This window comes from Phoenix dactylifera, chromosome 16, assembly GCF_009389715.1.
Source record: "Phoenix dactylifera cultivar Barhee BC4 chromosome 16, palm_55x_up_171113_PBpolish2nd_filt_p, whole genome shotgun sequence".
Taxonomy (NCBI): Eukaryota; Viridiplantae; Streptophyta; class Magnoliopsida; order Arecales; family Arecaceae; genus Phoenix; species Phoenix dactylifera.
In genome coordinates this window covers 8,833,965-8,861,754 of record NC_052407.1, presented here as the reverse complement: position 1 = coordinate 8,861,754, position 27,790 = coordinate 8,833,965, and the positions used below count along the sequence as shown (strand labels likewise).

Sequence of the window (27,790 nt, the reverse complement as noted above, 5' to 3'; positions counted from 1 at the left end):
CTGTAAATTAAAATCATGCATAACAAGCTTACTGTTTTATAGGTCTCCTCTTGGATAAGTAATGTATGAATTATATAAACATTTATAAATTAGTTATAAGTTGTTTTCAAAGGTTAACACATTGACAAACAAATCAATTACCACTTAGCCTCATCACTTTGTAACACTTCTCATATTAGCACTTTTAGCTGGTTCCTATGATCTGTTATAGATTCCCAACACTAAGCAGGTCCCCGTGGACTGACGTCACTGACCCAGTATCTCAAAGCATCACTCCAACCCATGGTTTGTTGTGCTGGAACCGGGGCCCAGACCGGTTGCCCGGCGGCACAGAGCAGTACGGAGAGAGGGCAAACGGGAGAGAGGAAAGAGAGAGACAAGGGGAGAGAGAGGGAGAGAGGAGGGTGGTGGAGGCGAAGGGCCGGCGGAGAGCGGCGACCTATGCGGAGGAGGCAAAGGAGGGCTCCGTGGTCGGGTCCTCTGTTTCGTTTGAAACAGAGGACCCGACTCTTTTTTTAATTTCGCGATATGTGACTTTTACGTGAAGTCCGCAAGCGATTTGCCGATTTCACTTAAAAGTTGCGAATTAAAAAAATTAGTTGGACCCCTGTTTCGAACGAAACAGAGGACCTGGCCGCGGAGCCCTCCTCTGCCGCCGGCCCTCCGCCTGCCAGCCTCCATCTTGCTTTCTCTTCCTTTCTCTCCCTCTCCCTCTCCTCCCTCGCCCGCTCTCTTTTCCTCTCTTTCCTTCTCCTTCTCCTCTCCGTCAACGGATTTCGTTTTCGTTGCCGGAACCATCCCAGTCCATTGCCAGTACGGCTCAGTATGCCCTGAACCGTCCGGTTCGGGACGGTTCCACCGACTCTGGTCCAACCTATGGCCACCTAACCCAGACCCTCCAAAAAACATCATGATGGCAGTTATCAAGTCAGAATTAGTAGACCAACATTACCTCACTTAACAAGCAATGGATCACCCATCCCCAATTCTTAAAGCCTCATGTCAAAAGAATGATGGGATCCCCATGCTGCAAGCACTCGTTCACATTGCTTTTTCACAAATGAAACACCTATAAAAAAATCAAACAACCACCAAAATATGTCCAAATATCTTCTAGTATATCAACTCCCTTCTACTTGCTATGCAGCAAGCCATGCCTGACCAAAACACCCTTAAAAAAATCATCTCCTCTCCACCGTTACAAGAGTCCACACGACTTTATAGGTATACCACACGATCCTAGTCCTTTAAACTTTAGAGAGCTTTTGGTACAAGCTCTGAAGATGGTTTCCGTTTCAGTATTGCTAGGCTTCTGGAGTCTAGCTTAAAAATTTCACTTCAAGTTTCAAAGTTTGGATATAAAAACTAGAGAGAATTTTAAAATTTTGAAAGAATCAAAAGAAATAAAAGGACAAAAATTGCTATACAACATTTAGATGTTTTGTGATGGGTGGGTTATATCTCTTGTACTTTCAACAATTCTAGGCATAAGTTGATGTTGCATAAAAGTAAAATTCATAAAGCACCGGCACTCTACCAAGGTTTGCCATCTTGGACGAACCCCATACCGGTATCATCCTATTATAGTATCGGTACGTGGTTGATACAGTATAGCTCGATGTAGCGAGTGTCAATATGGTATGTCAAAGTACGCCGAACCGTGCCAATCGGCATACCGTTGGGGATGAACCGGCCAACCACAGAAGGAAAAAAAAACCTATGCACGCGGTACGCGTTAAAGCCAATGCCATCTATGGCATTAAATGGCCCACACGGCTACCCACGTGGCTCGCTGCCGCGTCGGGTAACCGGCGCAGGAGCAGTTCCCTGCGCGTGGAATCGCGCACGGCACGAGCTGGGCGGCGATTCCCCTCTCGCGCGCACAGGCGCTCCCTAACTGCTCCTGCGCGTGGAATCGCGCGCGGCGCGAGCTAGGCGCGCAATTCCCCTCTCGCGCACATGCGCTCCCTTTTTTTTCTTTTCTTTTTTTTCTTCTTCCTTATTCCCGAACATTCTCACCTTCCTTCTCCTTTTTCCCCTCTCTCCTCCTCTTTTTCCCTTCTTCCGCGAGCAAGGAAGGAAAGAACAACGAGCAAGGGGGTGACCCTCGTCGGGGTGCTCGGGAGGGTCAGCCTGAGGCATGTGCGAATCGGTACTCTTCTTCTCCTCTTTCTCTTCTTCTTCCTTCCTTCTTCCTTTCTTTCTTCTCTTTCTTCCTCTTTTTTCTCTTCTTCCTTTTTTCTTTCCTACGATGCGAACCATTTCAAAGATTGTACCATACAGTCCCAGGATACCGGTATGTACGGCTGAACCGGCCAGTACAGGCCAGTTGAACAGACCTCGGGTATGGTACAGCGTATCGGTATGGCAAACCTTACTCTATACATTTTTCTACCAAAAACATATATATTATCTATTTTTTAACATAAGATGTTCAAAAAATTAAATATTCAATGATTTTAAAGCTTGTGAATACTTGTTATGACTACCTTCATCATGCTAAATTTAGACATTTCTTTATCTTTTAAAAAAAAAGTTTGACTATTTAATTAAATGAATGTAATTACGGAATGTCATGTTTATTTGATATAGGAAAAACCATTACAATGTATAATGGTGACTTTTTTGGTGATTATGCTCTAATCTTTTAAAGTATTGTGTTAAGGGTCCTTTTGGATGCCTTGGCCATCAATTGTTAGGTCTATCATCCTTCTCTTTTAACTCAAAAAAAAAAAGAAAGAAATATCAACAAGTGACATCGTATGGCTTATGTACTTAAGGAAAAAAAGAGAGGCCCACTTTGATAGTCGACTGTTTAGCGGGTAGGCCGGGCCGAGTTCGAGCCAGACTCAAATCCAAGATATAACTAAAATTTATCAAACCTGGGCTCGGCCCGACCACCATCGGGCCTACTTCCTAGGCCCGAGTCCGATACTTACTCAGGCTTCGGGCTAGTCCTTGGGCCTCCTAGATTTTTCTTTTCATTTCTATTTTTTTTGATAGAAAGCATCATTGCTTTAAGATTTTAGAACATACATCCACTTCCTTTGCTTCATTTTACAAACAAATCACTATTTGTTCACATCCCAAGCAACTAGAAGGCAAAGAAAAGGGAAAATTACATACAAAGAGGCATAGCATTAGTTGGGGAAGGATGAGGCCCTCTCGCCATAGATCCAATGGGCAAGTTGGATATCCTAGGGCACAATGGTGATGCGTGGCATGAATGGCGCAAGGTTGGTGTCCTCAAAGAGAGCAATGAGGTAGACCTCAGCGGCAAGAGAGCTTTAGAAGCGAGCGGTGATCTCCCAACAAGGTGTTGGAAGGGGAGCTTGCAGAAGAGGAGCTTCATGCTCCTCTTGTACTTTTGGATCTCCGCACATATCGAGGCGGAAGCAGTGGGGTCGACTTCCAGCATGGAAGGAGAGCTTTGCATTGTCGGTGCCTAAGGCCGCCTTCGTCACCCACTGCTTTCGTGGGGCTTGCCACCGATCAACTTTCTGGCCATCACCATCTCCAACGATGAGAGCAAAGTTTGGGATTCCAAACAAGGGATTAGGATTCGAAGAATGGACTAATATTTATATAGAATCTAGGTTGGGCTAGCTCGAACCGGGCAGACCTAAACCGAGTCCAGTCCATTCAACATGCAGGTCATATTTTACGCCCACCCGCCTGGCCCATCAGGCCTAAAATTTGGTCCCAGGCCCGTCAAAATGTTATGGGCTTGAACAAGCCAAGTAGGATTTTCGTCCATTAGCAAGTCTATTTGATGTGAACACCACAACAAATATTTCAAACAAAATATCTATGCTAGATTTGCTTAGGTTCAGATGAAACTAGCAGAACTAAACTGGACAAACTTACCATATTCGGCCAAAATTGTCCCCACCCACTAAAAAAAAGTGGGGATAAGTGAGTTATGACTAGGTCTTGTTCCCATCAAAAACCTAGCTAGCATATCATTACATTTCTCGGCCATGATTCCCACCCCCCTACAAACATGTGCATAAACATGAAGTTTCAAATCAACTGCATATCTTCTTGGTTAGAATTATGTTTCTTCCTACTATAAATCTTGATTAAAAGGATGAAGGCAATATGAAATGGAAAAGCAAAAAAAACACTACTTTCCTGCTTATTCAATGCAAATACTATCCTCCAAATCAATACATTTGGTACTCTGCAGCACAAATATTGATGATTGATCTTTATAGATAAAAACCATGTGAGACAGCTTGAAGCTCCATTCCTTCTTCATTTGCACTGGTCCTCTTTCTTAGACGATCAAATGTGACTTACCCCTTTGCTTGGTCATAGCATACGATCAAACTTCATGATATATCTCAGTTAACAGCTAGAGTGCAGATAAGCATTGAACATTTCTAGACTACCTAAACCTTTGAACGTATTAAGCTTACCAAAGTAATTAGCAAAACTATAGTTTCATAAACTATCATAAACGTGAAAAACAAGTTATATAGGAGCTGCAGAGTAATATAAACAAAGTTTCAGCAAAGAAATAGAAAGCAAAAGAAAAGTTCAATTCATTAACAAATGTCATTACAAGACTAAAGAATCAAACGCACCCGTCCTCAGCATCAGTGAAAAGCACACGATTGGCAACAGCGGCATGGAGGCTTATGAGGAAATAGTGCTGAATTAACAGAGGAAAAAACTCTGCACTAATCTGGCAATATCCAGTGGAACAAGAGCAACTGATTGCTTCATGGTACTTTCTACAAGTGTAGCAGCCAATGACTTTTTAGGCTGTACTTGAGCAGGTGGTGAAGCCGTCTTTGAAGAAGTGGTAATGGCACCCCAAGGTGAACGTTATTTGTTTCACCATGAGAGGCAAACATGGAAATGGAAAAAGTGGTACTCTTTTCAAGTGACTTTTGTCAGAGACATCTTGCACGTGATTTTGTCTATACCTCAGAACAGCTGCCAAATCAATCATCAATTATATGAAATATTTAAAATGCCAGGTTGTGAACAAGCTATACAGATGTACACAATATATTTGGTCGCTTACCCTCTGAAACATCAGTCATGTAACTCTTAACCAGCGAAGTGGAGCAACATCAAGAATGATAGCACCAGGTTATCAAGTAAAGGTGTCCAATTAGAAAATTCTGGAATCTGATGAAAATCAACATGCAGTGATGAACAAAGATTTGAAGGCTGAAAGCAAGAGCGAGGATAAGGAACTTTTCTACAGGCTAATGCTTCTTCATGCTTATCAACCATCTCCATAATCATCTTTTGGACCTGAAGTGCAACTTGTTGTCGCGATGGATCAAGAACACAAACAGAGAAGACCTGAATAAGAAGTTGAACATGCTCATGAATTAAGCAGTACAGCTGACCTATTTGCTCAGTTGTAAAACCATTAACTAAGTCAGCTCCGAAAATGATGGTGGGCAATGAGTAAAGCTTTTATGAGAGGAGAACTGCCACCCAGAGCTGGGAAAGGAGCTACTTGTGCATTTGAGACAAGTGGCAATATAGGGCGTAATGATCTTTGCCTGCCCTAGAAATACTTTTTGTTTTCGGAGACTCCCTTAAACGTTTGTTCTGCCTGGTTACTGGTCTATGAGCATCTCCTTCTTGCTTGTCACTCAACCTCTGTTATTATAGTACTTTCATCAACATCACTTTCTAGTGAGTCCCCAAGTCAATCTAAATCAGCAGCATTCTCATCTTCATCTACATTTTACATCCTTCTGTCCTGTCTGTTTATTATCAGCTCTTCCAGCAACAGCAGCAAGAAACTTGTGGTATTCTTCTTCATCATCAGCATTTTGCATGTCGTCATCATCATCAGATTCCTGAAGGAACGCCTCCAGTTCTTCAAGTGTATAATGTGCAAGGGAGTGGCGGGCTCTCGTGCGTTTGCAGATGGCATCCTCATTATTTATCTCCACAATGAGCTCCTGGAAATTTCTTGGATCTAAAGAACTTGTAGTCTGCTCCAGCAACTCTCTTTTGTGAAATCAGCAGCATCACTTCCCATCTCTAGAGTCAGTTCATAATGCATCCTTCATGACAAGTCAAACCTGCCTCCCTTGCCTCCATGGGAAGTAGTTAGTTCTCTTGTGCATTGCGTTTTACTGAAATGGACTCTTTTCCCATAAGAATCTCTAATGCGAGTCTAGTTTGCATCACAGTCTCCTCATCTTCATTTGCAGAATCTGTGCTACAACAGAGTATCTCCACATTTGCATCTTGCGTCGCGACTCCATAGATTTTTGTCAACTTATTAATTAGACCTTCATTGTTCTGAACTCAACCAGATGATGCTTCTGACAGGGTTTCCCCTTTCAGAAAGGGGGTTGAAGTCTATATCCTCTTCTTCCTCATCATCCTCTACTTCCATGTTCAACTCACTGCTTGCAGATAAATCGTCAAAAGGAGTGGTGATATTGCGTGTCCACAATAACTGAATTCTACATTTTCAGTGGCAACAGATAATGACATCCTGAAAAAAGAGGGAAAAAATTGTAATAACTATGCACAAATGCTGTGGAAGTTGCAGCAAAACAGCTTTGAAGGAAATGGTTGCTTCCTTGGCAAAATATCGGGCACCAAAACAAATACCATAAAACATGTTAAATTATGAATGAGTTCAGCAATAATCAAAAAAAGAAAAAAAGAGAAAAGGAAGAAGAAGAAGAAGCTACTTGAGAAAATAGCTGGAACCAGCAGCGATATCTAAATCAACTGATATTGCTGAAACTTGAATTCTTTGTGCGCATGTCTATGATTGTTCTAAAAATTGTCATCCCATAATTGGGTTCAAGTTGTGAATTCCATTAAATCAGTCATTTTTTTATTCAAGTTCATAATCTCCAGCACAGCCAGCTTTTCCACTCCTACATCTGTCAACAACTGCATTCATACCTATATCCGTCCAAGCCTAGTGATATGAATTACATACCATGGCTACAGCTACATTCTTCCTAGAATCTAAAAAATTGACATCTTACTTGATGGTTTTCCCCTTTTACTCAACCTTCCAAGCAGGTATGTTTCAAAATATAAAAGTTATAAGCACTTGAACAGTCAAGAATTACCATTACAGAAAACATGTTTGAGTTTTATACGTGCAAATTTAGATTTCTTTTACTCCAAACAATGGATGGCAAATTCCAAACTAGAAATTGACCCCTAAAGTATAAGAGGACCCTTTTGTCATTTAATTAAGAGTTATGAAGAAAAATGCTTCATGAGTTATTCACTAATAGCATAATCATCTCAGAAATTGTAAACTGTATGAAAATTGAATACCTACTCCAGCCTTAGCATAAACCTAGTCAATTGTGAAACTAAGATTCCTACTCCAGCTTTGCATGAAAGCTAGAAGAAAATTGACTACACAACAAAAGATGTGGTTTAGAAAAATCTACAAATGCCAGGAAAATTTACTATAACATGATGTATACTCAAGAACCAAGGATAACACGAATAAAGCGAAAGAAAGGAAGGTTTCTTCCCTTTGCTTCTTGAAAGATCAACTCTCAGATGTTCCATTCTGAAAGTGCGAGCTAGCATATTTCAGAAAAGCATTAGCGAGTCACCAAGGAAGGCAATGACTTAGGAAAAACAAGTCTGCTCAAGTCAAATTGACTATGATCAGGTGTTGTTAAAAATAAATGAACTAATGCATCAATATACACTCAGAAGTGGCATCTGCCATATGGCCTAAATAACCTTAATAAGTGGGTTATATGTTTTCTACAGTGACATCTAAAACTTAAAAGAATGTCTCATTTCCACAGTGACATCTAGAACTTTTTTATGCATGAAGCAAAAAGTTTGAAAAAAAAGGGGCCTGATTGTGCTTAAATTATCATGACCTGTGTTAGAACTAATTATATTTGTTTCTACATTTCTTTAAAATTTCTTTAGCAAATAGTAGATATCCTTGGAAAGGAATTTGATCTTGTTGAAACATTGTGAAGGCAAAATTAGGAAATAGGTCCCAGTAGCAGATGAGAAGAAGCCTGAATAGAACCAAGTCACAATGGGATTCAATAATCAATCCAGAGAGAACAGATAGTACTCATCTGCACAATAGCAAATTTACCGAAGAAAGCAAAAATGTAATTTAAAACTCCAAGTGCAGTTTGATCCAGTGTTTCCGATATTACCCATTTTTTTCAGCCCTGCCAGTTAATAACTGCTGCTACTAAGAAAATAATCTTCCTTGTGCAGCGGCACTTCTATTTGAAATTCTAACCATCTCCTAAAAAAGAGCTTAAGTGCAAAAAAAATAAAAACAATAATGCAATAAAGAAAGGAAGAGAGAGGGGGGAAGGGGGGAGAGAGAGATGGAAACTTTCCGCACCGAAAACTAAAAGAAAGTAGCTTAACCACTTCAGTATGTTTTAAACCTAATTTTTAGAGGAAATGGTAAAAGATAGCAAAACCTCGAAGCTTGCCCGTTTAAAATTAAAAGAAAGAACAACCAATTGCTCTAAATTATTATCAAAATTAACAAAAACCATTTACTACGTTTGCCCTAACCCGTAAAATAGGGACTTTGACCACAAACATTAAAAGAAATGAAATTTAAAGCGGGACGCTGGATTTAGATGAAATAATTCAGCCATTATTTAGACCAATTAAATCTTGGAAACCGTATTACCAAGAAAAACTCACCCGAATAGGAACGATACCAGGAATTAAACATTAAATACAAGAAACGCTTACCATGATCGGTGGAACCTCCGGTTTGGGCCGCGCCGGCTTCGACGAAGACGGCTAGAGCTAGGGTTCGAGAAGAGAGCAAGGAAAGAAGGAAAGGAGGGTGGAGTTTCTTCCTATTCACGACGTGGGACGATGGAAAAGGGGGGAGGAAAGGGGCGAGGAGAAGGGTTTTAGTTCATTTTCGAGAAGAAAAGAATGGGGAAGATGGGGAGCGGGAGCGGGAACGGGACCGGGGGGTGGAAGGAAGAAGAGCTCTTTCCGGTCTGGCTCGGAGACGCGACGGAGTGCGGGTTCAGAGAGAAACGGGAGGTTTGAGTTAGCTCCTTCTGGTTAACTCGGACCGGTTCCGGTCTAATGTCGTATTTCATGGAAACCAATGGCCGCGTATCGGGGTAGGGGGCAGCCGAGCCGGGTTGGAGACGGTGAGGTCCTTCCGTCCCTCTTTTGTTTTTTGGTAAAAAATAGCAGGGGAGGGGAGGGGAGGGGCGGAACCCACCAATGTAGCAGCCCCTACTAGGCTTCCTTCCATTAGAGAATGTTCAATGCGGGTCACAAGTTTCTGCATATCTTCCCAACTCATAAAAAATCCCACTCGGCCATCGACGTATGAGTACGTCACCCCAGCACCACCTCAGTACTGATAGAAGAAAAGTATATCCACGCAAAGCCATCCGAGCATGGGGCATGCGGTCCCCTGATTTAATCGACGCCCGCGCGTTTCAAACCCAAACAACTCGGATGGAGTTCAAGCTCCATTACCACCAGGCTACCATCTTGGTGGCCTTTCGTCCCTCTTTAGTAGCGTCGCGTGGCTCTTGACATAGCGATACTTCAACTACACACCTCTATACGGCTAATGAGTGCAGCTGAGGCATGCGGACGATGACGACCGGAAATACAATTAGATGGTCATTAGGCCTTTTGGCTATGGAATCGCACTCCGGTACCATTGGCCTTTCCTATTGCCCTGATCTTTCCTACATCTAGAATATTGTCTGGGCCAAGAGCCATTAGTAGTTGCTATTTCATTTGATTGTTCTTTCTTCTTGTTGATATCGGCAAGATCCAGCCCTATGATGATGCATGGTGAATGGTGGTGAGAAGATTCTTAGTACCCACAAAAAAAAAAAAGCACCAGAGAACAAATAATTATTTAGTTTCTTGCTCTCCCTTAGCAACCGAAAAGGAAAGAAGCACGAGCGTTGACAAACTTGCACAAAATCCGGTCCTAGGTTGCCGAGGTGGATTGCCTCCGTAGACTTATGAGGCAACAAACAAGGGTGAAAGCTCGTTGGATTGGCTCAAACCAGACCCTCTGATGCTCATGTCAGAGAAGATTTTATGTGAGAACGAAGGAGGAAAAGAAGATAGACAATTTCCTTTAGGTAAGGCAATTTTTTTGTTATATTTTTCAAAGGATTTTTAGATCTATTGATAGCTGGATCTCGGATCTTCTATAATCGCATTCAAACAAACTTGAGGTCGTGCCACAACAAATTGCTGATACAGTATAACAACCTTGGAGACGTGTTATAACAACCAGGTATGTGGTGGAATTACGCACACCTTTGAGGTGAAAGGACTAAATTGTTCACAAGAAGGATTCTGCTTGATTTGAAATAGTAGCTAAGGTCATTGAGTTGAGAGGTGCCGACCTCAGAGATCAGTCATTTTAGGTTTGCTCAACCTGGCCTTCAGGTTAGCCTGAGAGGATCCCATTAGGGTGTGTTAAAGAATTTCTAGATGTTCTTGGATTGCCATGCAAGTTATAGGCTAAACGAATTTCTCAATTTTCTCTTATATTAATTATATTTTAAAATCAACCATTCAAAACTTTGTACAAACTCCATCAAGAACTTGTGCATCCTAGATTGAGGTTGTGGATTAGTCGGTTAGCATGAAAGGATACTCCTATCCCTTCTAGGTTGCATTTTTCAGTCTTGTTGGTATATTTCATAATAGCATCTTTTACGGAAGTAATAAACAAGATTTACATAACAAACAAGGATCAAAAATATATTAAAAATTTATCAATAATAAATACATAAAATAAATAAGCAATATTATGACTTATTAAAGTAAACAAAAACAGTAAAGACAACAAAATTATACAAAATCCATATAAATTTTTTATTATACTAAATAAATTCTAGAATCAGCTCCTCACAAATTTGAGCAAATTCCTTCCTGAACTTGTACGATCTGAACCAATGTCATAGATTAGTGAACTTTGTGTAGAGGGGTCGAGAGCAATTTTCTCCTAGCCTCAAGAATATTGTAAATTGAAAAAGTGACAATATTTTTTCTGCAAAAATCTAATAATAGTAGTAGTAGTAGAGCGATAATAGCAATTCCACTGCTTACTGATGATGACAATGGCAATCATAATGATGATGATAATAGGCCACTTTATCTAATAGCCTAAATTGGACAAATATTATATCTTTTTATCAGCATGAGATGCCATATTAGTTGCCAATAAAAGTCATTTCATCAGTATTTGAAATAAATTTCTCTAAAAAAAAAAAAAGTATCTGAAATACAAATTTAAGTTTAGATGAAAATGTTGTTGATTTTAACCTTGAGACGCATGTTGGCTCCTTTTAAATTCATCACTGGTCAACATTATTCCAAAGCTGGATATATGACATCCATAGCCAATGGAAATTTATGATTTCTTTAAACCAACAAAGCCGAGCACATATCTTGCTTGCGAATGGAGAGCTTCTAATTGGTTGTGTATTTATATTAAGTTTTTGATCACCTAGGAACAACGCTGAATGATGCATAATTACTTTATGAAACTTCAAAAGGCACAAAAACCGTGAAACAGGCAGCCATTGATTGTGCTAGTGTTGAACTTTTTTTAACCACATGGAAAGGGAAGGGAAAAAAAAAAGTAACCGCACTGATGAGATACCTGATTCAAGATCCCAAATTTTTGTCAAAAAAAAAAGAGAAATACACTCTTACTTTTGGTTGCTAAACTTGGTTCTAAACTTGGATCTTTACTTTCTCAGGAGTACAAAGTCTAGGACGAATTGAGATCATTCAACAGCAAAGCACTTATTGATGAAATATGAAATACCCTTACGTTCGCGTAAATAAAATGTCCAGTTTGGAGCTTGCTTGGTAGAATAATAAAGCAACTAGTTAGTTCTCTCGATCTCAGAGAAACACAGGCACAATAGTGGAAATATGCAGTTTTTATTTCACTAGGTTCCATGAAAGAAGACATTGAATTCCATAAACATTATATAGATCCCTTTGCAAGAGGGAGATCGGATCTACTGCTATCCCAAATAATATTCTCGGGTTTCCATCAAGATAACAGAGCATCAAGCCATTGTCCTTGCGTTGTTGACAATCAGCAACATGGTTTGCTTCCCGGAAGGCATTCACAAACTTTATAATTAACCTGCAATGAAGCCTGCCAAATCCCTCATAATAGGAGTTGCACATCAGTCATGTTTCTTTCCGAAAATTTTGGGCTCCATGCTAAAATGGCTTAACCAAAAACAAAAATAAGAAAAATGAAGATGCAATAGCAGATGAGCAGATGGTCAAAATTTAGAGCCACACTTGGCACTCGAGATGAGTTTTGAAAATTCAGCAACACTGGTTTTCCTCGGGATTGATTTTTGATAAAATAACAAACTTCAAGGCTGTCAGGAATGCTAGGCCACCAAATCCATCTCGTATCTAAAACAGTGGGAAAAAATCAGCTTAGAAGACGAGGCAGTGGAAACAAGAAATGGAGGAATCAGGAAGGTTGTTATTCAGAAAATTTTCGGACATGAAATCCATCAGAAAGATGATTTCTGTTTTGTCGGAATTCTTGCTGCAACGACCATTCCAACCCTGCGTACATGCAATCAGTAAGTACAGAATATGAAACCATGTAGCAAATTGTAACAAAACAAAATTGGGTTAGATGGTCCAGATGGAACTAAAATTAGACATTGTAAGTTCTTAATGTTACTTACTACTCATTTTCCATCCACCATTCCTATCTGCTTCTGACCCATTGCATCATTCTCTAGGCATGTCTTCTGACTTCAGATTCCTATTCATGTCATCGAGATATCCCTGTCAATCCACCAGCCACAAATCCTGGTCACAATCATACTCCACTGTGCTTAACTATCCTCCGTTCAGTCTCAAAGAAATCCAGCATATTTGTCTAATAAATGCATATGGTTATCTTTGCAGAGTTGGCAAATCTTCCATCTGAACTGGGTTTGGCAAGAATAACAATAAAACAAGCTAAAATGAAAACCTCAAACAAATCTTATATAATTCAAGGACACACGAGTAGGCTATGGCTGTACTGGTCCACAAATACTCCTAAAAAATGGGAAATGAAATCCTGTGTCAAAGAAATAACACCGAACAGACCGTCAATCACTAAAGCGTTTAAAATTAAAAAATCAAAGAGGCGCAGGCCGCCCAGCTACACCGAATGCAGCAACAAAGTACCTGGAGTATACCAACAGCAGCGAATTTGTCCATGATTGTCTTGGACTCTACTGGATGTAGATTCAAAGGATCTAACAGGGCTTCTACACACTGAAACAACCAAGCATCAATATAAAAAAATTCCTTCTTTGAAGCATCACCATAAACAAAATATTTTTCACAAGTCACCTTTGAGGTATAATTTTCATTCCAGTATGTATAACACAAGCCATCAAGTCTCCCTGTTTTGCGAAGTTCCTCCATAAAAAGCTTCACTTGCACAGCCTATTGCAAAGCAGAAAATAGTAATAAAGGAGAACATGAGTGGAACTTTATGGCCATGAAATAGATAACGTACCTCTACACTAGATTGACCCTGTAAACTGAAGGGGTAACCAACAACAAAGCCAATGAGAGAAAGTTGAGAAACCTGTGCACAAAAATACAATGCAAACAAAAGATATTAAAGAATAATTTCTTACCCAAAAAAATAAAAATGTTAATTTCAAGCATCTCCAAGTTTTCAAGCAACTTTAAAGAAAAATATTAGCAGCTGATTGTCAAAGCAAATGTTGTCAAAATCAAGATCGAATCCCATTAACCATTCTCAAATAACCACCATTTTGTGAATGACAACCCGTTTAAATTGAAAAAAAGATTTGAAACATATGAAAGGCATAAAACATATTGGTGGTAGACAAACCAAAGGTCTAGTCATAGATAACCTAATCATTAACCCAATTTGTGATAACAATTGTTCTTTTCTTTTTATTTTATTTTACTGGTTGAGAAACAAACATGAAATGACAACTCTTTAGACTAGTCGAAAAAAGTTAGCCAGATCCAAGGCAGGTGAAGTTTATTCTTTTCATTATATATGCAGCGGCAGCATAGTGATGTTGCATGGTCGAAATAAAATGGATGAACAAAGTATTCTGAGACTCAAAAATAATGACCGAATAAAGCATTGACGATGAGATGACATACCCAAATGTAAACATATACATAGGCAGATCTCTAGGAGACATGCCTAGAAGAGAATCCATTAAAAAAAGGACTGAGAAGGAAAAGGCTCACAATCCACAAAAACTAACTCGACATCATTAGCAGCCAACATTCTGATACTGCATGTAGTTTTCCATTAACATCACTTAGCCGTCTGCGCTTTAAAAACTTTATCTACTGGAGTGAGCATTGCCAGTTAGAGCACCTTGAGAAGCCTAAGGTTGATTTGAATGAAAGCTTCTCGGCCTCTGAGTTTTAAAGCATCACTGCTACCGATGGTTCTTTGACAGGGCTCTTTCACCGTAGATTTTGCACGCCCCCAGATGATATTCCTCTCTTGGGAGCCACCACAGTCTTACTTCCTCAAGATCAACTTTAATGCAATGTACATGACAATGAAGCCTATGGTGGAGTGACCTTCATTATTAAGGACCATAGAGGGTCCTTCCTTGCAAGCGTTGGAACTTGGTTACCTGATATTGCTGTCCCAATGGCGAGTTGTGCAGAGCATGGGAAGGGCTGACCTACAATGTTGTAACCCTGAGAGCATCCAAAGTTGTCCTAGAGGGGAATTTAGGTACTTCTATTAAATGGCTGTCCCTTACGACCCCTAAGAATAATGGTACACACCCCCTCATCCTGGATTATAGGCGGATGTGGAACTCCCTTGATTCCTTCATGGTGGCTCACACCTTCAGAGAGGGGAATAGTGCAGGGCCGTGTATTATATGGCCAACCACACTAGTGTTACCTTGTGGGATTCTAACTCCGTTCTTCCAGCTTCTTTCCTAGAATTTTGTATGCTGACTCTCATGGATGTATTTATACACAATATGTATAGATCCAAATCACCAAAAAAAAAGCAATGCCATTAGAGGAACGACAGCAATAGGCACGCTTCGTATATTAAGGGCCTTCGGTCATAAATTCATTTGTATATGCTTTACGAGAGGCAAAATAACAATGATTCTCATATTATTCAACTTTGACCAAGGAAAAAAGATAAAAAGACATGATAACTATTAGACATACCAACATTTGAAGATCTCTGGCCATCAAATCGATGTTTGTTTTCTTCCTGACCAAGACACTGCATCATATATCGGAGAACCATATGACTACTTAGGACGGTAAATCATTAAACAAAGGATGAAACAATAACATCATATATATCGTACTTTTCTTTTTGATGCAAATTATATATATTGTATGAACACAAATGTGTGATGCCGATTCTAGTACTTTTATTTGTCTTGTTACTAACTATTTCTACTCAAATAAGTAATAATAATTTCCAAAGTGCATTTAATTAACAAATGAAAATAATCTAATACCAAATGAACCTATAAACAAAGTTTTAATGAAGTTGTGCTACCGTGATAAGATATAACCAATCAGATCAATGTAACCGAGCTATTTTCCCCATGCTCAAAGGCAGAGAAACACGACTTCTGCAGGAGTGACATTTTATAATTATCATGATGAAGCTAGCTATTATCCAAGGACAGTCAGCAATGACACAACAGCCAAGGTTATCATCCACAAGAATCATCAAAACTTGAATTATTAAGGTATTGCATGTCTGGTTGTTTCATATAGTCACCCATAGCAATTGAATTCATGTTCTTCAGTCTTCACATATATAAGCAAGGTAGAGATGCAATAGATGATTTGACAGCAGGATTCAATGTATCCAGAAATTCAGAACATGAACAGAGGTTTGTGTTTCTTAAACAATGTGTATATATGTGCTGATATATTATATGCATAGGTGGACAAAATGCTTGAATACTTTCAATGAATTATCATTGTTACTGACAATGCCAATCTGATAATGCATTTTCAACTCAGAGAAGAAGACCTAGATTAAATCATTTATAACATGTGTAAGTACTAGAAGAAAAACAAATTACAAATATAGAGTATGATTTTGCCATAACAGTTGACATCAAGCTTCAAAGTTGGTGAGTCAGAAAGCCTGATTATCATATTATTAGTTTTTTCCTGATATTTCTAATGAATATTTAAAGATTTCTGCACCAAGCAGTTTAATTTTCTGCGAGATTATCTCATTTCCTAACACAGACTTTGGAAACTGGAATTGAAAGGCTACCAGAGAACTCCTATCATCACATAAAAATCTTCCAAACAAAAATGAAGAAAAATTTATTAAACAAGTAGTTATTTCTAATCCACTCCAATTTTCACCAAATTTCAAATTTTACTGGAGAGGACACTAGTAAGCTTAGGATTCAGAAATAATTTTAGGACAACAGTGACGCATAAAAATTAGTTAAGGTGGATCATATTCTTAGGACACATTTCAGACATGACACGGAGCCCAAACTTGAGAGGAGGATGTGGGAATTTTAAATTAGCTGCTCTTCACATTTTACAGCTCTCCAACACCCAACATGATTATTATGAAGTGAAGAATAAGAGGATCTAACAATGAACTGTCATGGTCTGAACTCTTATCATTCCTCTCAAAAACAAGGGGAAAAAACTATAGATGGCTGGTAGGCTCTCCTAAAACTATGTTATGAAATTTTGAAAAATTCCAACATGTCTTGGGAAATGCTGTTTATTGTATAGCAGCTAGCAATCAAGTTTTGAAAATTATGGGCTTAGTTCAGTTATAAGAAGTCCAATTAATGCCTCCCTGCCTTCACAGCCCACTGCAATATTCCGGACATTTCACACCACAGCTGCTCAATGTCTCCCGCATTCTCTGCATCAAATACCGGGTAACACGATATTCAGTTGCATGACCCTCCTCTCCCCCTCACCTAGGGACCAGCATATGCTTGAATACCAGAATCTTCACATTTTTAATTTGCAAAAAGAGTAGGAATGACAATGGGGGAATGAGATAGACAGTAGAGAAAAAAATATTTCTTCGACTTACCAGGCAAGGAGGTAGACAAACACATGGTGCAAATGCTGACAGTTACTTTATCTAAAGTCAAAACTGAAAAGCCCATAATTTATAAAATTGATGCTATAAGGAAAATCCAAAAACTGCATGTCTAGAACATCTTAATAATTTAGATACTAGATGAAAACTTTAAATACTAGATAAAGAAAAGAAGCTAATTGAAGTGGCAAGAACAGCAGAAAAATAAGCATCGTCCACAATCAAAAGATTGCACCCAATCTAGATCTTTTTAAAATTTCATCCTATGACATAGCAATGCAAGGGTTAAGCAAAATAAGGCATTCTTGGCGTCACTTATTGCCCCAGAACAATTAACGTGGCAGTCAGATCATCAGATCAATTTCAAAATGTTTGCAGTTTCAGTATGATAATAAAAATAAAGGAAGAAATGCTGTTAGTTTCTAAACTTCACATGACGAATCCTTCCATTGAAAGAGTAAAACTTTATTCACAAAATTCACAAGGATGTTTATGATTCTTCAACATTGACCATCAAAGTGTTTGTTGCTTAGCAGCATAAAGCTTATGGATTCACGCAAAGCAATAAAAAATGAAAAACAATTTTGTTATCTATGTTAAGAAAAAAATCTTTCCTTGCCAATCAATTTAGAATTTTTACTATGATCTACTTATTGCATAAGTTAGCATAAGGGGAAAAGGTCGATAGTTTCTTGAGCTTGTAGATCTCTTTTCCCTTTCACTAGCTTAACCACTTACATCAACTAACAGGCCAGTTAATAAACAAAGAGTCACTATAACTTCTGAATGCTAATTTTTGTTCCCCCAAGTTTAATATATGACATATGGAGAGAAAGAGAGAGAGAGAGCGAGAGAGTAGAGAGCATGTATGCGCCTACATGAGCACCAGATTGCTCATACCTTAAAGGTGACGCAATTTTGTTACAAGTATCTGAGACAGCCAAACCAACATATTTTTGCCCAACATCTAGTCCAAGCAGCCGGCCTTGCTCCTTAGAGCCCGACTTGAGAAACTTTTGAAACAACTCAATTGGCTTCACCAACTTCATCTGAAATTGCACCATGCAATTAGATTAAAAATTCAATATGCTAAAAAATGATTGCATGATATATGCCTACTTAATTGTATTGCTATGATATTTGAAGGTCCTGAAAAAAAAGCATCTACTCTGGTTCCAGCATACAATTAAGTGGTTGTAATGTATGAAACAGTCCATTGTTCAGCTAGTTAGTTTCTTGGTTATTCCATTCCCACAGTTCATACATTGTAAATGAGCAAGATGACTAATAAGACTGCTTAAAGAAGCAGCAAAGTAATGCCACTTTCAAAACATCAATCCATGTAAACATGAGAAAACCAAATAGCACAATAGGGAAAAAACATGTCCATAATATCATATGGTAAAAGGAGCCACAACATAACATCCCTGACTTCCACCATGTCAATATAATAAAGGAGACAACTGCCGTATCGCCCCATACTGCTTGGTACGGGGCATACCATATTATACTGAGAGAAAACCAGTACGAAACACCCCTTCAAATCGGTACAAATCCCGTACCGCCCGTATTGAGATGTACCGCCGCATATGGAGACGTACCGACATGTACCGAGGTGCATACTGGTCCGTATCGAGGTGTACCGAGATGAAAATTGAGAAAATGGATAAGAAAGCTATTTTGGCACAAAGATGTACCGTACCATACCGAACTGATAAGGTATCGATACAGTATCCGGTACTGAGATTGCAACCTTGGAGACAACAGTACGTTCTTAAGGAAACAACATTGATCCTTGACATCTGTTTCAAAAAAGTAGATAATCTCTGGAGGACACGAGGGTCATCATATCAATATCTGACAAGACCTCAATACAAAAGGGCCCATTTCGACAAAGAACAACCACCATGATTGAGCTTGGTTCTATTAAGTCAAAGAGAATATGATACTAGGATAAGTTTAATCAACAATTTCGGCTTACAAGGATGCATTCGACTTGCTAAAAGTAAAAGCTGGCAGCCATGGAAATAAGGTTCTAAATACAAGCAATAATGAACAAGGATACGATTTTGGATCATTTATATCCTCTTTCATCTCCCCACACAAATCCTTGAAAAAAAAAGGCTACAACATGTAATCGATGGCCCTAGGATAAACCATTTGTCAAAATCTAGACTCCAAATTTTGATCAAACAAGTAGTATGCTCTGCAAAATCTGAAATATTCTTCTAAACCAACTAAGCCATTGGAAAAAAGATGAAGTGTGATTTGGTTGTATTCTGGTATGCGCACATTAGTCATATGGTTAGCCTCATTAGCAGATCACAAGCATCAGTCTTCTGCCAATCAATTCTCCAACTAAAAATTTCCAATCTTGTGGATCATGTCGTACCAAATGTGAAATGTTGTGCTATTTTTCAATGAAATGACACAACAATAGCCATCCCAATGAATGCGTTACACCTTCATAGATTCTAGCAAGTGCTACGCACATGATTATTGCAAGAACATCCTTAATATGAGGCTTATTGCAAGAACATCCTTAATATGAGGCATGTGAGAGGTAGTGAGGATGACTGTAGTTATCCAATCTGATTAAAGCTTTTTGTAATTGATATATTTTACTTTATAATACTCATAGTTTTGAGAGATGCACACCTCTTGTTTCCCTCTCTTAAGAGAAAGCATTGGATCATGTGAGTGTAAATCTATTTATTATGGAGCATTTATAATGGGGATGGAGATATAGGGACAAACAAACACAGGCCGGCCCCAAAAGTTCTGATTATATAGTAGAATAGATGGCTGCAGAAACCTGGGCTCAAATCCCAGATCCAAATTACTGTTGTCCTTCAGATTTCTTGAGAATCAGATGTATAACTGTTGTACATGTTGAAAAGGTCATGTAACAAGCATGCCTAGACTCACCTTTTGCTAGGCAAGCTTTGTAAAGCAAGATCAGAGATCAGTCTCATCACTCTTCCACTATTGTACTTTGAGATTGATTCTTGATAGGAGGGAGAGAAAAACCTTTGTTTGTTTGATCAAACATGATTTAAGATTTTAAAATTTTTCTCCTTTCTTCTAGAAATGTCTTTGAAGAATCTCTAGCTTTGTGTAGCACAGCGAAGATAGTCATAAAACAGGTGGGATTTCAACAATAACCAATTAGAGTAATATAAAAATGGAACAGTTATCTCATTGCTCTTAACTTCAAAAAAATTCCAAACTGTAGCTACTGTGATCAAATATCTTACCAGCAGCCTCACCTCTTTAGATCCATGTGGTAGAGACTCAAGGCAATATCACTTTCAGCTGATAGAGAATATTGTGTGGAAAAAGGCTCAAGAAGACTAATTGTTGTAAATGAAGCAAACAGTTAACTCCATGACTTTGGGACAAGTTTAGTGACATATGGAAGTCTCAGATGTTTGCTTTTGGAAATCCCTTAGAAATCTTTGATGCAAAGTCTATAGGACATCCCTTCTTCCCTTGCCAACAAAGGAAGCTTCTTTAGCTTATAACTCATGGATTGTTTATAATGGAGTCGTTAAGATACTATCTCCATCTTTGTAATCATTGTGCTCATAGACAACTGTATAGAGTTAAAAATGAAATGTTGAACCATTGGATTTGGACAGATATTTCATGAATAAATTACAAAGCAAACGCAACAAAGCCGATCATGCTAGTTGTTAAGCCAAATCCCAATTGGTTAAACACTCCAAATCCATTTCAGAGAGCTGACGTATCAAGCTAGCAAGATCAAAATTTTTGATCGAAGGACTAAAGGTAAGAAGCAGTACCTCTACATATCTAAATGTGCACTTAAAAACCAGAGACATTGAAGCTCAAAAAGCATCAGTGCTAACCATTTATACAATACAGTTCCATATGCGAACCAACCAGCCAAGCTACCAAACAAAGCCAAAGTCGAATTTATCAAAAAACTAGAAGTTTGCTCAAAATGTCTTGACATTAGATACAAACACCAAATTTTCAGAACTAGGGTTTAATCTATAAAGAAAAGAAGAGGAAAGGGATTAGCTTGCAGACCTTCAGTAAATGATAAAATTGGGTTCTTTACCACCAATTCAGCATTCAATTTGGAGTTGTATGCTTCAGGGAGGCAAAACTAAGCTGAAAAAATCGTGATCCGAGGACACTTTCTCTTAGCCACCTTGTTGGCCGATCGGGAGGGGGCGCTGGTTGGAGCTCCTAGACCGGAGGTCTTGAACTAGAAGGCTAAGAGAGAGTGGCGGCCATCATGACCTAGAGAAGAAGTAGAAGAGAAAGAGAAGCAGAGGGGGGAGGAAGAAGGACCAGGAGAGATGAATTGTATTAAAAGCCGCAACTTTCCTTCGCAGTCGGTTTAGAGTTATTCTTGAAACCGAAACGATTTAAATCGGTTTCCTAAAATAGAAACTGAACCGATTCAAATCAGTTTCCTAAAATAGAAACTGAAACCGAACCAACTATTTTCAAGAACCGGTTCAAACCGATCGAAGAAATTTAGTTGGATACAATTCTGTTTATTTGGTTGAATTGGGCTGGACTAAATAAGCTTTATCAAATGCGCTAGGCTAAATGGGCTTCTATCAAATTACAAGCCTGCATACTTTAAATTGTTTCTGTAATATCTAAAACCAAATATGATTTATAGAAAGGTCATCGCATCAAACTTCAACGAACAGGCTCCCATCAGAAGGCAAAATTTTAGTACTTGCCAAGTACAGCCAACTATTTTTCATAAGAACTTGGCTTAAAAAAAGACAATGCCCACGAATATGAAACAAAACCTGTATTGGACCAGCCGACGAGAGTAAAGGCACATGAAAAAACACCAGTAGCACATTTCTAATCCACAAAAGCAGCACCATATTTCTAAACCATCCATTCTTATCCAAACCAGAAGGGAAAACATCTGATGAATTATTTGAATTACTTTTCCATATGCTGGTTGTTTTTACTGTGCTCAGCCAGAGAAAAGGGAATGCATGACAAGATTTATTTTTAAGTTTCTACAAAACCCAGAAACTAGAAAAGCAGAGTACAGGAAGAGGTGGGTCAGATTGAAACGGCCACAAATCGTTGCCTTCACAAGAAAAACAAAAGACCGTGCAAGGTTGCCTCACCATTTAGAAAAGCCATTTTCCCACTCGACAATTCAGCAACATCCTCATCCAAGAATCACCACAGCCTCCTCGTATAAGACAAGATACCAATAAGAAGAACAAAATCCAGTGAGAAAGAAACAAAAGGAGAGAAAGAAGCACAACTTCACGGCCATTACCGAACAAGAAGAAGAAGACCACCAGCAAACCGTGAGAAAGAAAACCAGCCGGAGAACTACGATTTGAAGGCTTAGAGGAGATTTGTGAGGATCCGTACAGGCGTGTGTTTAGTCCCACATCAGTTATTTGCTGCATAGATCTTGAGTACTTATAAAGGATCAAAGAACCCAAATAATACCTTCTAGCTAGCCATTTTGAGTGAGGTCCTGGGTTGTTACAAAATTCTTGATTCGATGAGATGGAAATATCATTCCTTCTCTTCTTCTTCTCCTTCTTCCCCAATGACCCGCCCAGCTGGCAATGGCTGCAGGTCGGTTGTCTGCGGAACAGCAGACCTTCCAGAGCTGCCTCGTCTATTGCTCAAAAAGAATACATCCATGGCAATGAAGAGGAGAAGAAGAAGAACCCTTAAGGAGTCACTCATCATCAATTCATCATCGCCTCAATTTTATACATGCATAGTCGGAGAAGAGGAGGAGAAGGAGAAAGCTGAGAAGAAGAAGAAAAGAAAGAGCAGAGCTCGAAGAGTAGAAAAAAAATCCCCACAGATACTCCTCTCTATGACGAGAAAGAAAGCGAAGAGATGAAGAGAGACTGAAGGCAGAGGCTTCTTTATCGATGCCCATGAACTGATTCCTGCGAAGGGCTAGGGCATTCTTTAGCGGCTGTGCTGGTGGCCAGGGAGGGGCCCTGGGCGAAGATAATGATGGAAGAAGGCTCGCCAAGCAGTGTGGTTCCATGGTTCCATATTTGTAGCAGCAGAAACTAGGGTTTGAAACTTACAATCTATTTTAGAAAGAAGAAGAGGAGAGGAGAAGAGATCTCACCTGAGCAAGGGTTGGAGGAGGAGGGAGGTGTGGGAGAGCGGGCGGATTGAGATTCGAGATTCGGCTCCGGCGAGGAGAGTCGACGAAGGCGGTCCCGAGCGGCAGAGTAGGAGGAGAGCGCGAAGACGATACGGATGCAAATAATATTAGTCACGCGGACGGCATTAACGGCGGGCCACACTGAGTTTTTTTTTTTTTTTTTTTTTTTGGGTACAACAGCCACCCACACACAAAAGCACAAAAGAGAATATAAGAAAGATGGAACCATGATGTAGTTGTCCTAAATAAAGCCTCCAAAATACTGAGTTATGAAGGATGCTATCCAGTCAGCCATACTATTTACCTCTTTAAAAGTATGAGTGGCCCGATAGGTGATGCACTCACCCAAAAATCGGCGGATGTTATGAATCAAGGGCATCCCGCTGGCTGCATTGTACGAATCGTAGGTCCACTCGATCACCGTGGCAGAATTTCCTTCAAGGATAATATAGTCTATGCCCAGCACTCGCCTCGCGTAGCAGATGTCCTCCCACGCAACTCTGGCCTTACCACCGCCATAGTCTGCTCAAAGATCCATCGACTTCTGACCGCCACAAATTTGGCCTCCTGATCTCTGATGACAAATCCGACACCTCTATAGCCTCCAACCTCGTTGATACCGCCATTGAAGTTTATCTCGAGAAAATCAGAGATGGGAGCTCCCAGGATACAGATATAGTTTCGGGCACTACAAGAACGAAATGAAAATCCTAGATTCTCCTAGCCAGCCCAAGGGACGATGCAGCGGCAATGCCGAAGGCCTCCACCACATGAGTAAGAGCCTGGTCCACCACCAGCCTCGGATGCGCACCGCTGTCCTCAAAGACTTGGGTATTCCTATCTAGCCAGCAATGCTAAGCCAGATAAGCTGTCCTAATCTCCTGCTCCACACTGGCAAGCCTCTAGGAGAAAACCCGCAGGAATATCAAGAAATCCTCTGTCGACGACTACCTCTGTGTCAGACCGGAGGAAACTGCTGCACACTCCCAAATCTGAACAGGTTACTGACAGCCAAAGAAAACATGAAAGATGGACTCCTCCATCGTCAAACAGGCCCAGCAATCTGAAAAATACCAACCCTATACTAAACTAGCACTCATCTGTTAGGTAGGCATCTTCAGGCTACCTTCCATACAAACAGGGCCACACCTGGATTTGAGGTTCAGACCCACCCTTTTTCTTATTTGTTGGGTCAGGAATGGTAGCCCGTTTACTCCTTTCATTCATTAGGATACGTTAAAGCTTTATAGTTAAGTAAATGAATGCTATTCGGCTATTTGAGCTAGGCACAGTAAGAGTGCCTTGGGATGCTTGCTAGAGACTTGTTGATGCCCAAAGCAAGAGGCTAATGACAACGTCTGGGATATGAGAGAATATGTTCATAGTGGTGGCCATCCGTTACAAATTACAAGGATAATTACAAGTGAAGGTGAGATTAATCTTACAAAATTAAATCACAATCACCAATAATCCCCACAAGAGCATAAGCCATCAACAAAATGGTGGAATCTATTCCTATCCCTTACAATAATCTTCCTCCCACTTATCTTAGAGATCAGTTTCGTAACAGTATGACAATCAGTGCAAACTCGAAGGTTCTTGACAATCTTAATCGCCGTCCCTGGTTTAGTGCTGATCAGCCCAAAAGCTATAGCTAATTTCTCGCTGTGAACCCTGAGAGCTCGCTCTTTCTCCGGCTCCTCTAAATCATGCAACACCAGCTCTACCTGGGGAACATATCCATGAGCTTTGAGCAAGCCATTCAACTCCTCCAGCATTGCATATATCTCTTGGCTCTTGGCATGACTCAAGTCCCCCACAACAAACTCATACACCTTATTGTCGACTTCAATGGAGCTACAACCAGGCTCCTTTTGAACCCCACTCCCCTTCATCAAGGTCCTCACTCTACCCACCTCCTCCCAATTCCCCACTGCTGCATAGATATTGGACAGAAGAACGTAAGTCCCAGAGTTTGCAAGGCCATTGCTGACCAAATAATTCGCAATCTTCTCTCCCAAAGCCATGTTTTTGTGGAGTCTACAAGCTGCAAGCAATGAACCCCACATTACTGTGTCCGGCTTAAATCTCAGGCTCCGAACAAGCTCATATGCCTCATCTACCAACCCTGCACGCCCGAGGAGATCAACCATGCATCCATAATGCTCAACTTTAGGCTCAATTCTGTAATCATTTTCCATCATGTGGAAGAGCTCCCTTCCTTCACTCACCAGACCTGAATGGCTACAAGCATTCAAGACTGCAATGAAGGTGATGTCAGTCGGTTGAAAACCTTCAGCGCGTAATTTGGAGAAGAGCTTGAGGGATTCCTTGCTGTTGCCATGCATTGCGTAACCGCCGATCATCGAATTCCAAGCAACGACATCCTTGTCTTTGATGCTGTCGAACACCAAGCAAGCATCCTCCAAGCTCCCACATTTGCAATACATGTCGATCAACGCGGTCCCAACTTTGGCATTGAACTCGATTCGATTGTTGATGTTCTTTATGTAAGAATGCACCCATTTGCCTGAAGCCAGCGAGCCCAGCTGGGCGACAGCAGAAAGCACGGAGATCACCGTGACTTCATTGGGCCTAGCGGAGGACCTTAGCATCCGCCTAAAGAGGGCCAGAGACTCGTTGGGGCGGCCGTGCTGGGTGTACCCATCGATCATAGTGTTCCAGCAGACGCAGTCCCTGTGGTCCATTTCGTCGAACAACCGGCGGGCCTGCACCAAGTCGCCAAGCTTAGCATAGCAAGTCATCATAGCTGTGGAAGAGACGAGCCGCCGCTCGGGCATGTCTTCGAAGAGGCGGCGGGCAGAGGCGACGTCGCTGGCGCGGGCGTACATGTCGAGGAGGGCGGTGGCAACGTAGGGGTCGGCGGTGAGGGAGAGCTTGAGGGAGTGGGCGTGGAGGGCGCGGCCTTGGGGGAGGGGGCAGGATATGAGGGCGGAGGAGAGGGTGAAGGCATTGGGGACGACGGCAGCGGAGAGCATCTGGGAGAGGAGGAGGAGGGCAGCCTGGTGGAGGCCGTGGAGAGCGTGGGCGTGGATGGCGGCGGTCCAGAAGAAGACGTTGGGGTCGGGAGTGAGGCGGAGGAGGGCGAGGTGGCGGTCGAGGAGGCCGAGGGAGGAGTAGGAGCGCTGAAGCTTGAAGTTGACGATCGGGTGGTGGTGGTGGCCGGCGCGGAGGACGGCGGCGTGAATCTCGAGGAGGCGGCGGACGGTTCGGCACCGGTCGATCAGGGAGGCGGCGTGCTCGGGAGGGAGGAGGGGATGGGGTGCGGGGAAGGGCGGAGGTGGCGGAGAGAAGTGAGTGGCGGCGGCGGAGGCGGTCGAGGTGGCCGCGGCGGCGGCGGCGGTGGCGGAGGACATGGTTGGGGGAGGCCAGTGCAGAAGTTCTGGTCACCTCCTTATCCAGAAATAACCATGGGCATCGTTGAAGCATGGGACTGCGGAGTGAGAGAAATATTAATTACTTTTTGGCATTAGTGAGGAGGGTGCGGAGCCACAATCCTTGGACATTATCAGAAAAATCTATTGAAAGATGACACTACTCCCGCTCCTCAAGGCTAAACGCTCGTTTGGAAGCTGCAAAAGGTTTTTATATATTGACGCAACAGATGCTACAAGATTTGTGATACGCAGTAACGCAAATCAACGATTTGCCCTCTTCTGCGCAAATCGACCATCGGATCGACCACTATTAACTTTGAGATATGTGTAGATGGATAGATGGTGAGCACAAGCACTTTGAGAGCTGTGTGGTGGGTGATCCAAATGTGGATTCGTGTGAAGAAAGGCGAACCCTTCTTTCGCGCCAAAGATACAAACCCATTCCAATAGCTAATATATTTTTTTATTTACAAAAATTCCTCGGTATTAATCGATGAGAGTCTGCTTTTCTCTCCTATCATCCTCGATATTAACATCGACGACTATTGTCATGCCCTGTACCTAAAACGCAATAGACGCTGCATACTTCTATGACGGACCATACAAGCATGCAAGGTTATGGCCACGTAACCCAATGGCATGAGTCAGATACAGAATGCACAAAGTATCAGATACCACTATTCTAATCACCGGTGGTTCGGTGTCGAAACTAGTTTCTTAAATTACAAGTTGATAGAGTCAAAAAATAATCTCCATTGGCGGAGCCAAAGTATAACCGTACTGAAAATACATACATATGAAACAGATTTCATAATTTATTTATTCATGTTTCTCAAATTTGGTAACTGTTAAAAAAGAAGAATGAGAGAAGATTTGTATTTCTGCCTATCAATTACAATGTACAGGAGCATTCTTTATCTAGTACTAGGAGGTTGATGTAGTTTGGTAAGGTCGACTAAGTTTGGCACAATCAGCCTTTATTGAGGTCGACTATGTTTGGCACAATCAATGGTCCTACAATAATTCTAACGTGTCCCCTCAAACTCAAGGTGGTAAAGTATACACCAACTTGAGTTTGGAAAGAAGAGATCTGAAGATGCCAGAAGGATAAACTTTGGTGAAAACATCCGTAGCGAGGAT

At 40.7% G+C, this 27,790-nt stretch overlaps 2 protein-coding genes and 1 pseudogene across 18 annotated transcripts in view; all 3 read right to left on the bottom strand.

Annotated features, from left to right (window-relative positions):
- LOC103700826 overlaps positions 1-5,996 on the bottom strand; it is a 34,993-nt pseudogene extending 28,997 nt beyond the window's left edge. Inside the window, exons 1-4 of the transcript XR_005506596.1 lie at positions 5,712-5,996; positions 5,063-5,436; positions 4,935-4,944; positions 4,590-4,833 (exon numbers count right to left, since the gene is read on the bottom strand). The product of XR_005506596.1 is annotated as an uncharacterized LOC103700826 (transcript). The remainder of the gene's footprint in view (positions 1-4,589; positions 4,834-4,934; positions 4,945-5,062; positions 5,437-5,711) is intronic.
- A 5,907-nt stretch (positions 5,997-11,903) lies between these two features.
- LOC103700828 (putative pre-16S rRNA nuclease) lies at positions 11,904-23,405 on the bottom strand. Of its 16 annotated transcripts, none has more exons than XR_003384488.2 (10): positions 20,899-22,203; positions 17,993-18,141; positions 15,208-15,265; positions 13,529-13,600; positions 13,360-13,455; positions 13,192-13,281; positions 12,992-13,081; positions 12,699-12,801; positions 12,509-12,573; positions 11,904-12,414 (listed from the first exon to the last, which is right to left on the bottom strand). XR_003384488.2 is itself a non-coding variant. In XM_017841295.3 (10 exons), exons 2-9 carry the CDS (start codon positions 22,228-22,230, stop codon positions 12,745-12,747), a joined length of 582 nt encoding a protein of 193 aa, XP_017696784.1. In that variant the 5' UTR covers positions 22,231-22,292; positions 23,214-23,405; the 3' UTR covers positions 11,904-12,573; positions 12,699-12,744. The 16 variants fall into 16 exon arrangements, 9 of the variants coding, with proteins under 9 accessions (XP_017696784.1, XP_026657928.1, XP_038970369.1 ...); XR_003384484.2 differs by having other exon boundaries at positions 13,025-13,081; XM_017841295.3 differs by lacking the exon at positions 20,899-22,203 and adding exons at positions 22,228-22,292; positions 23,214-23,405 and having other exon boundaries at positions 11,904-12,573; positions 13,025-13,081.
- Positions 23,406-24,593: 1,188 nt separating this feature from the next.
- Positions 24,594-26,828, bottom strand: LOC103700909 (pentatricopeptide repeat-containing protein ELI1, chloroplastic). Its single transcript, XM_008782809.4, has one exon. It carries the CDS (start codon positions 26,627-26,629, stop codon positions 24,713-24,715), a length of 1,917 nt encoding a protein of 638 aa, XP_008781031.4. The 5' UTR covers positions 26,630-26,828; the 3' UTR covers positions 24,594-24,712.
- Between the last annotated feature and the right edge of the window lie 962 nt (positions 26,829-27,790).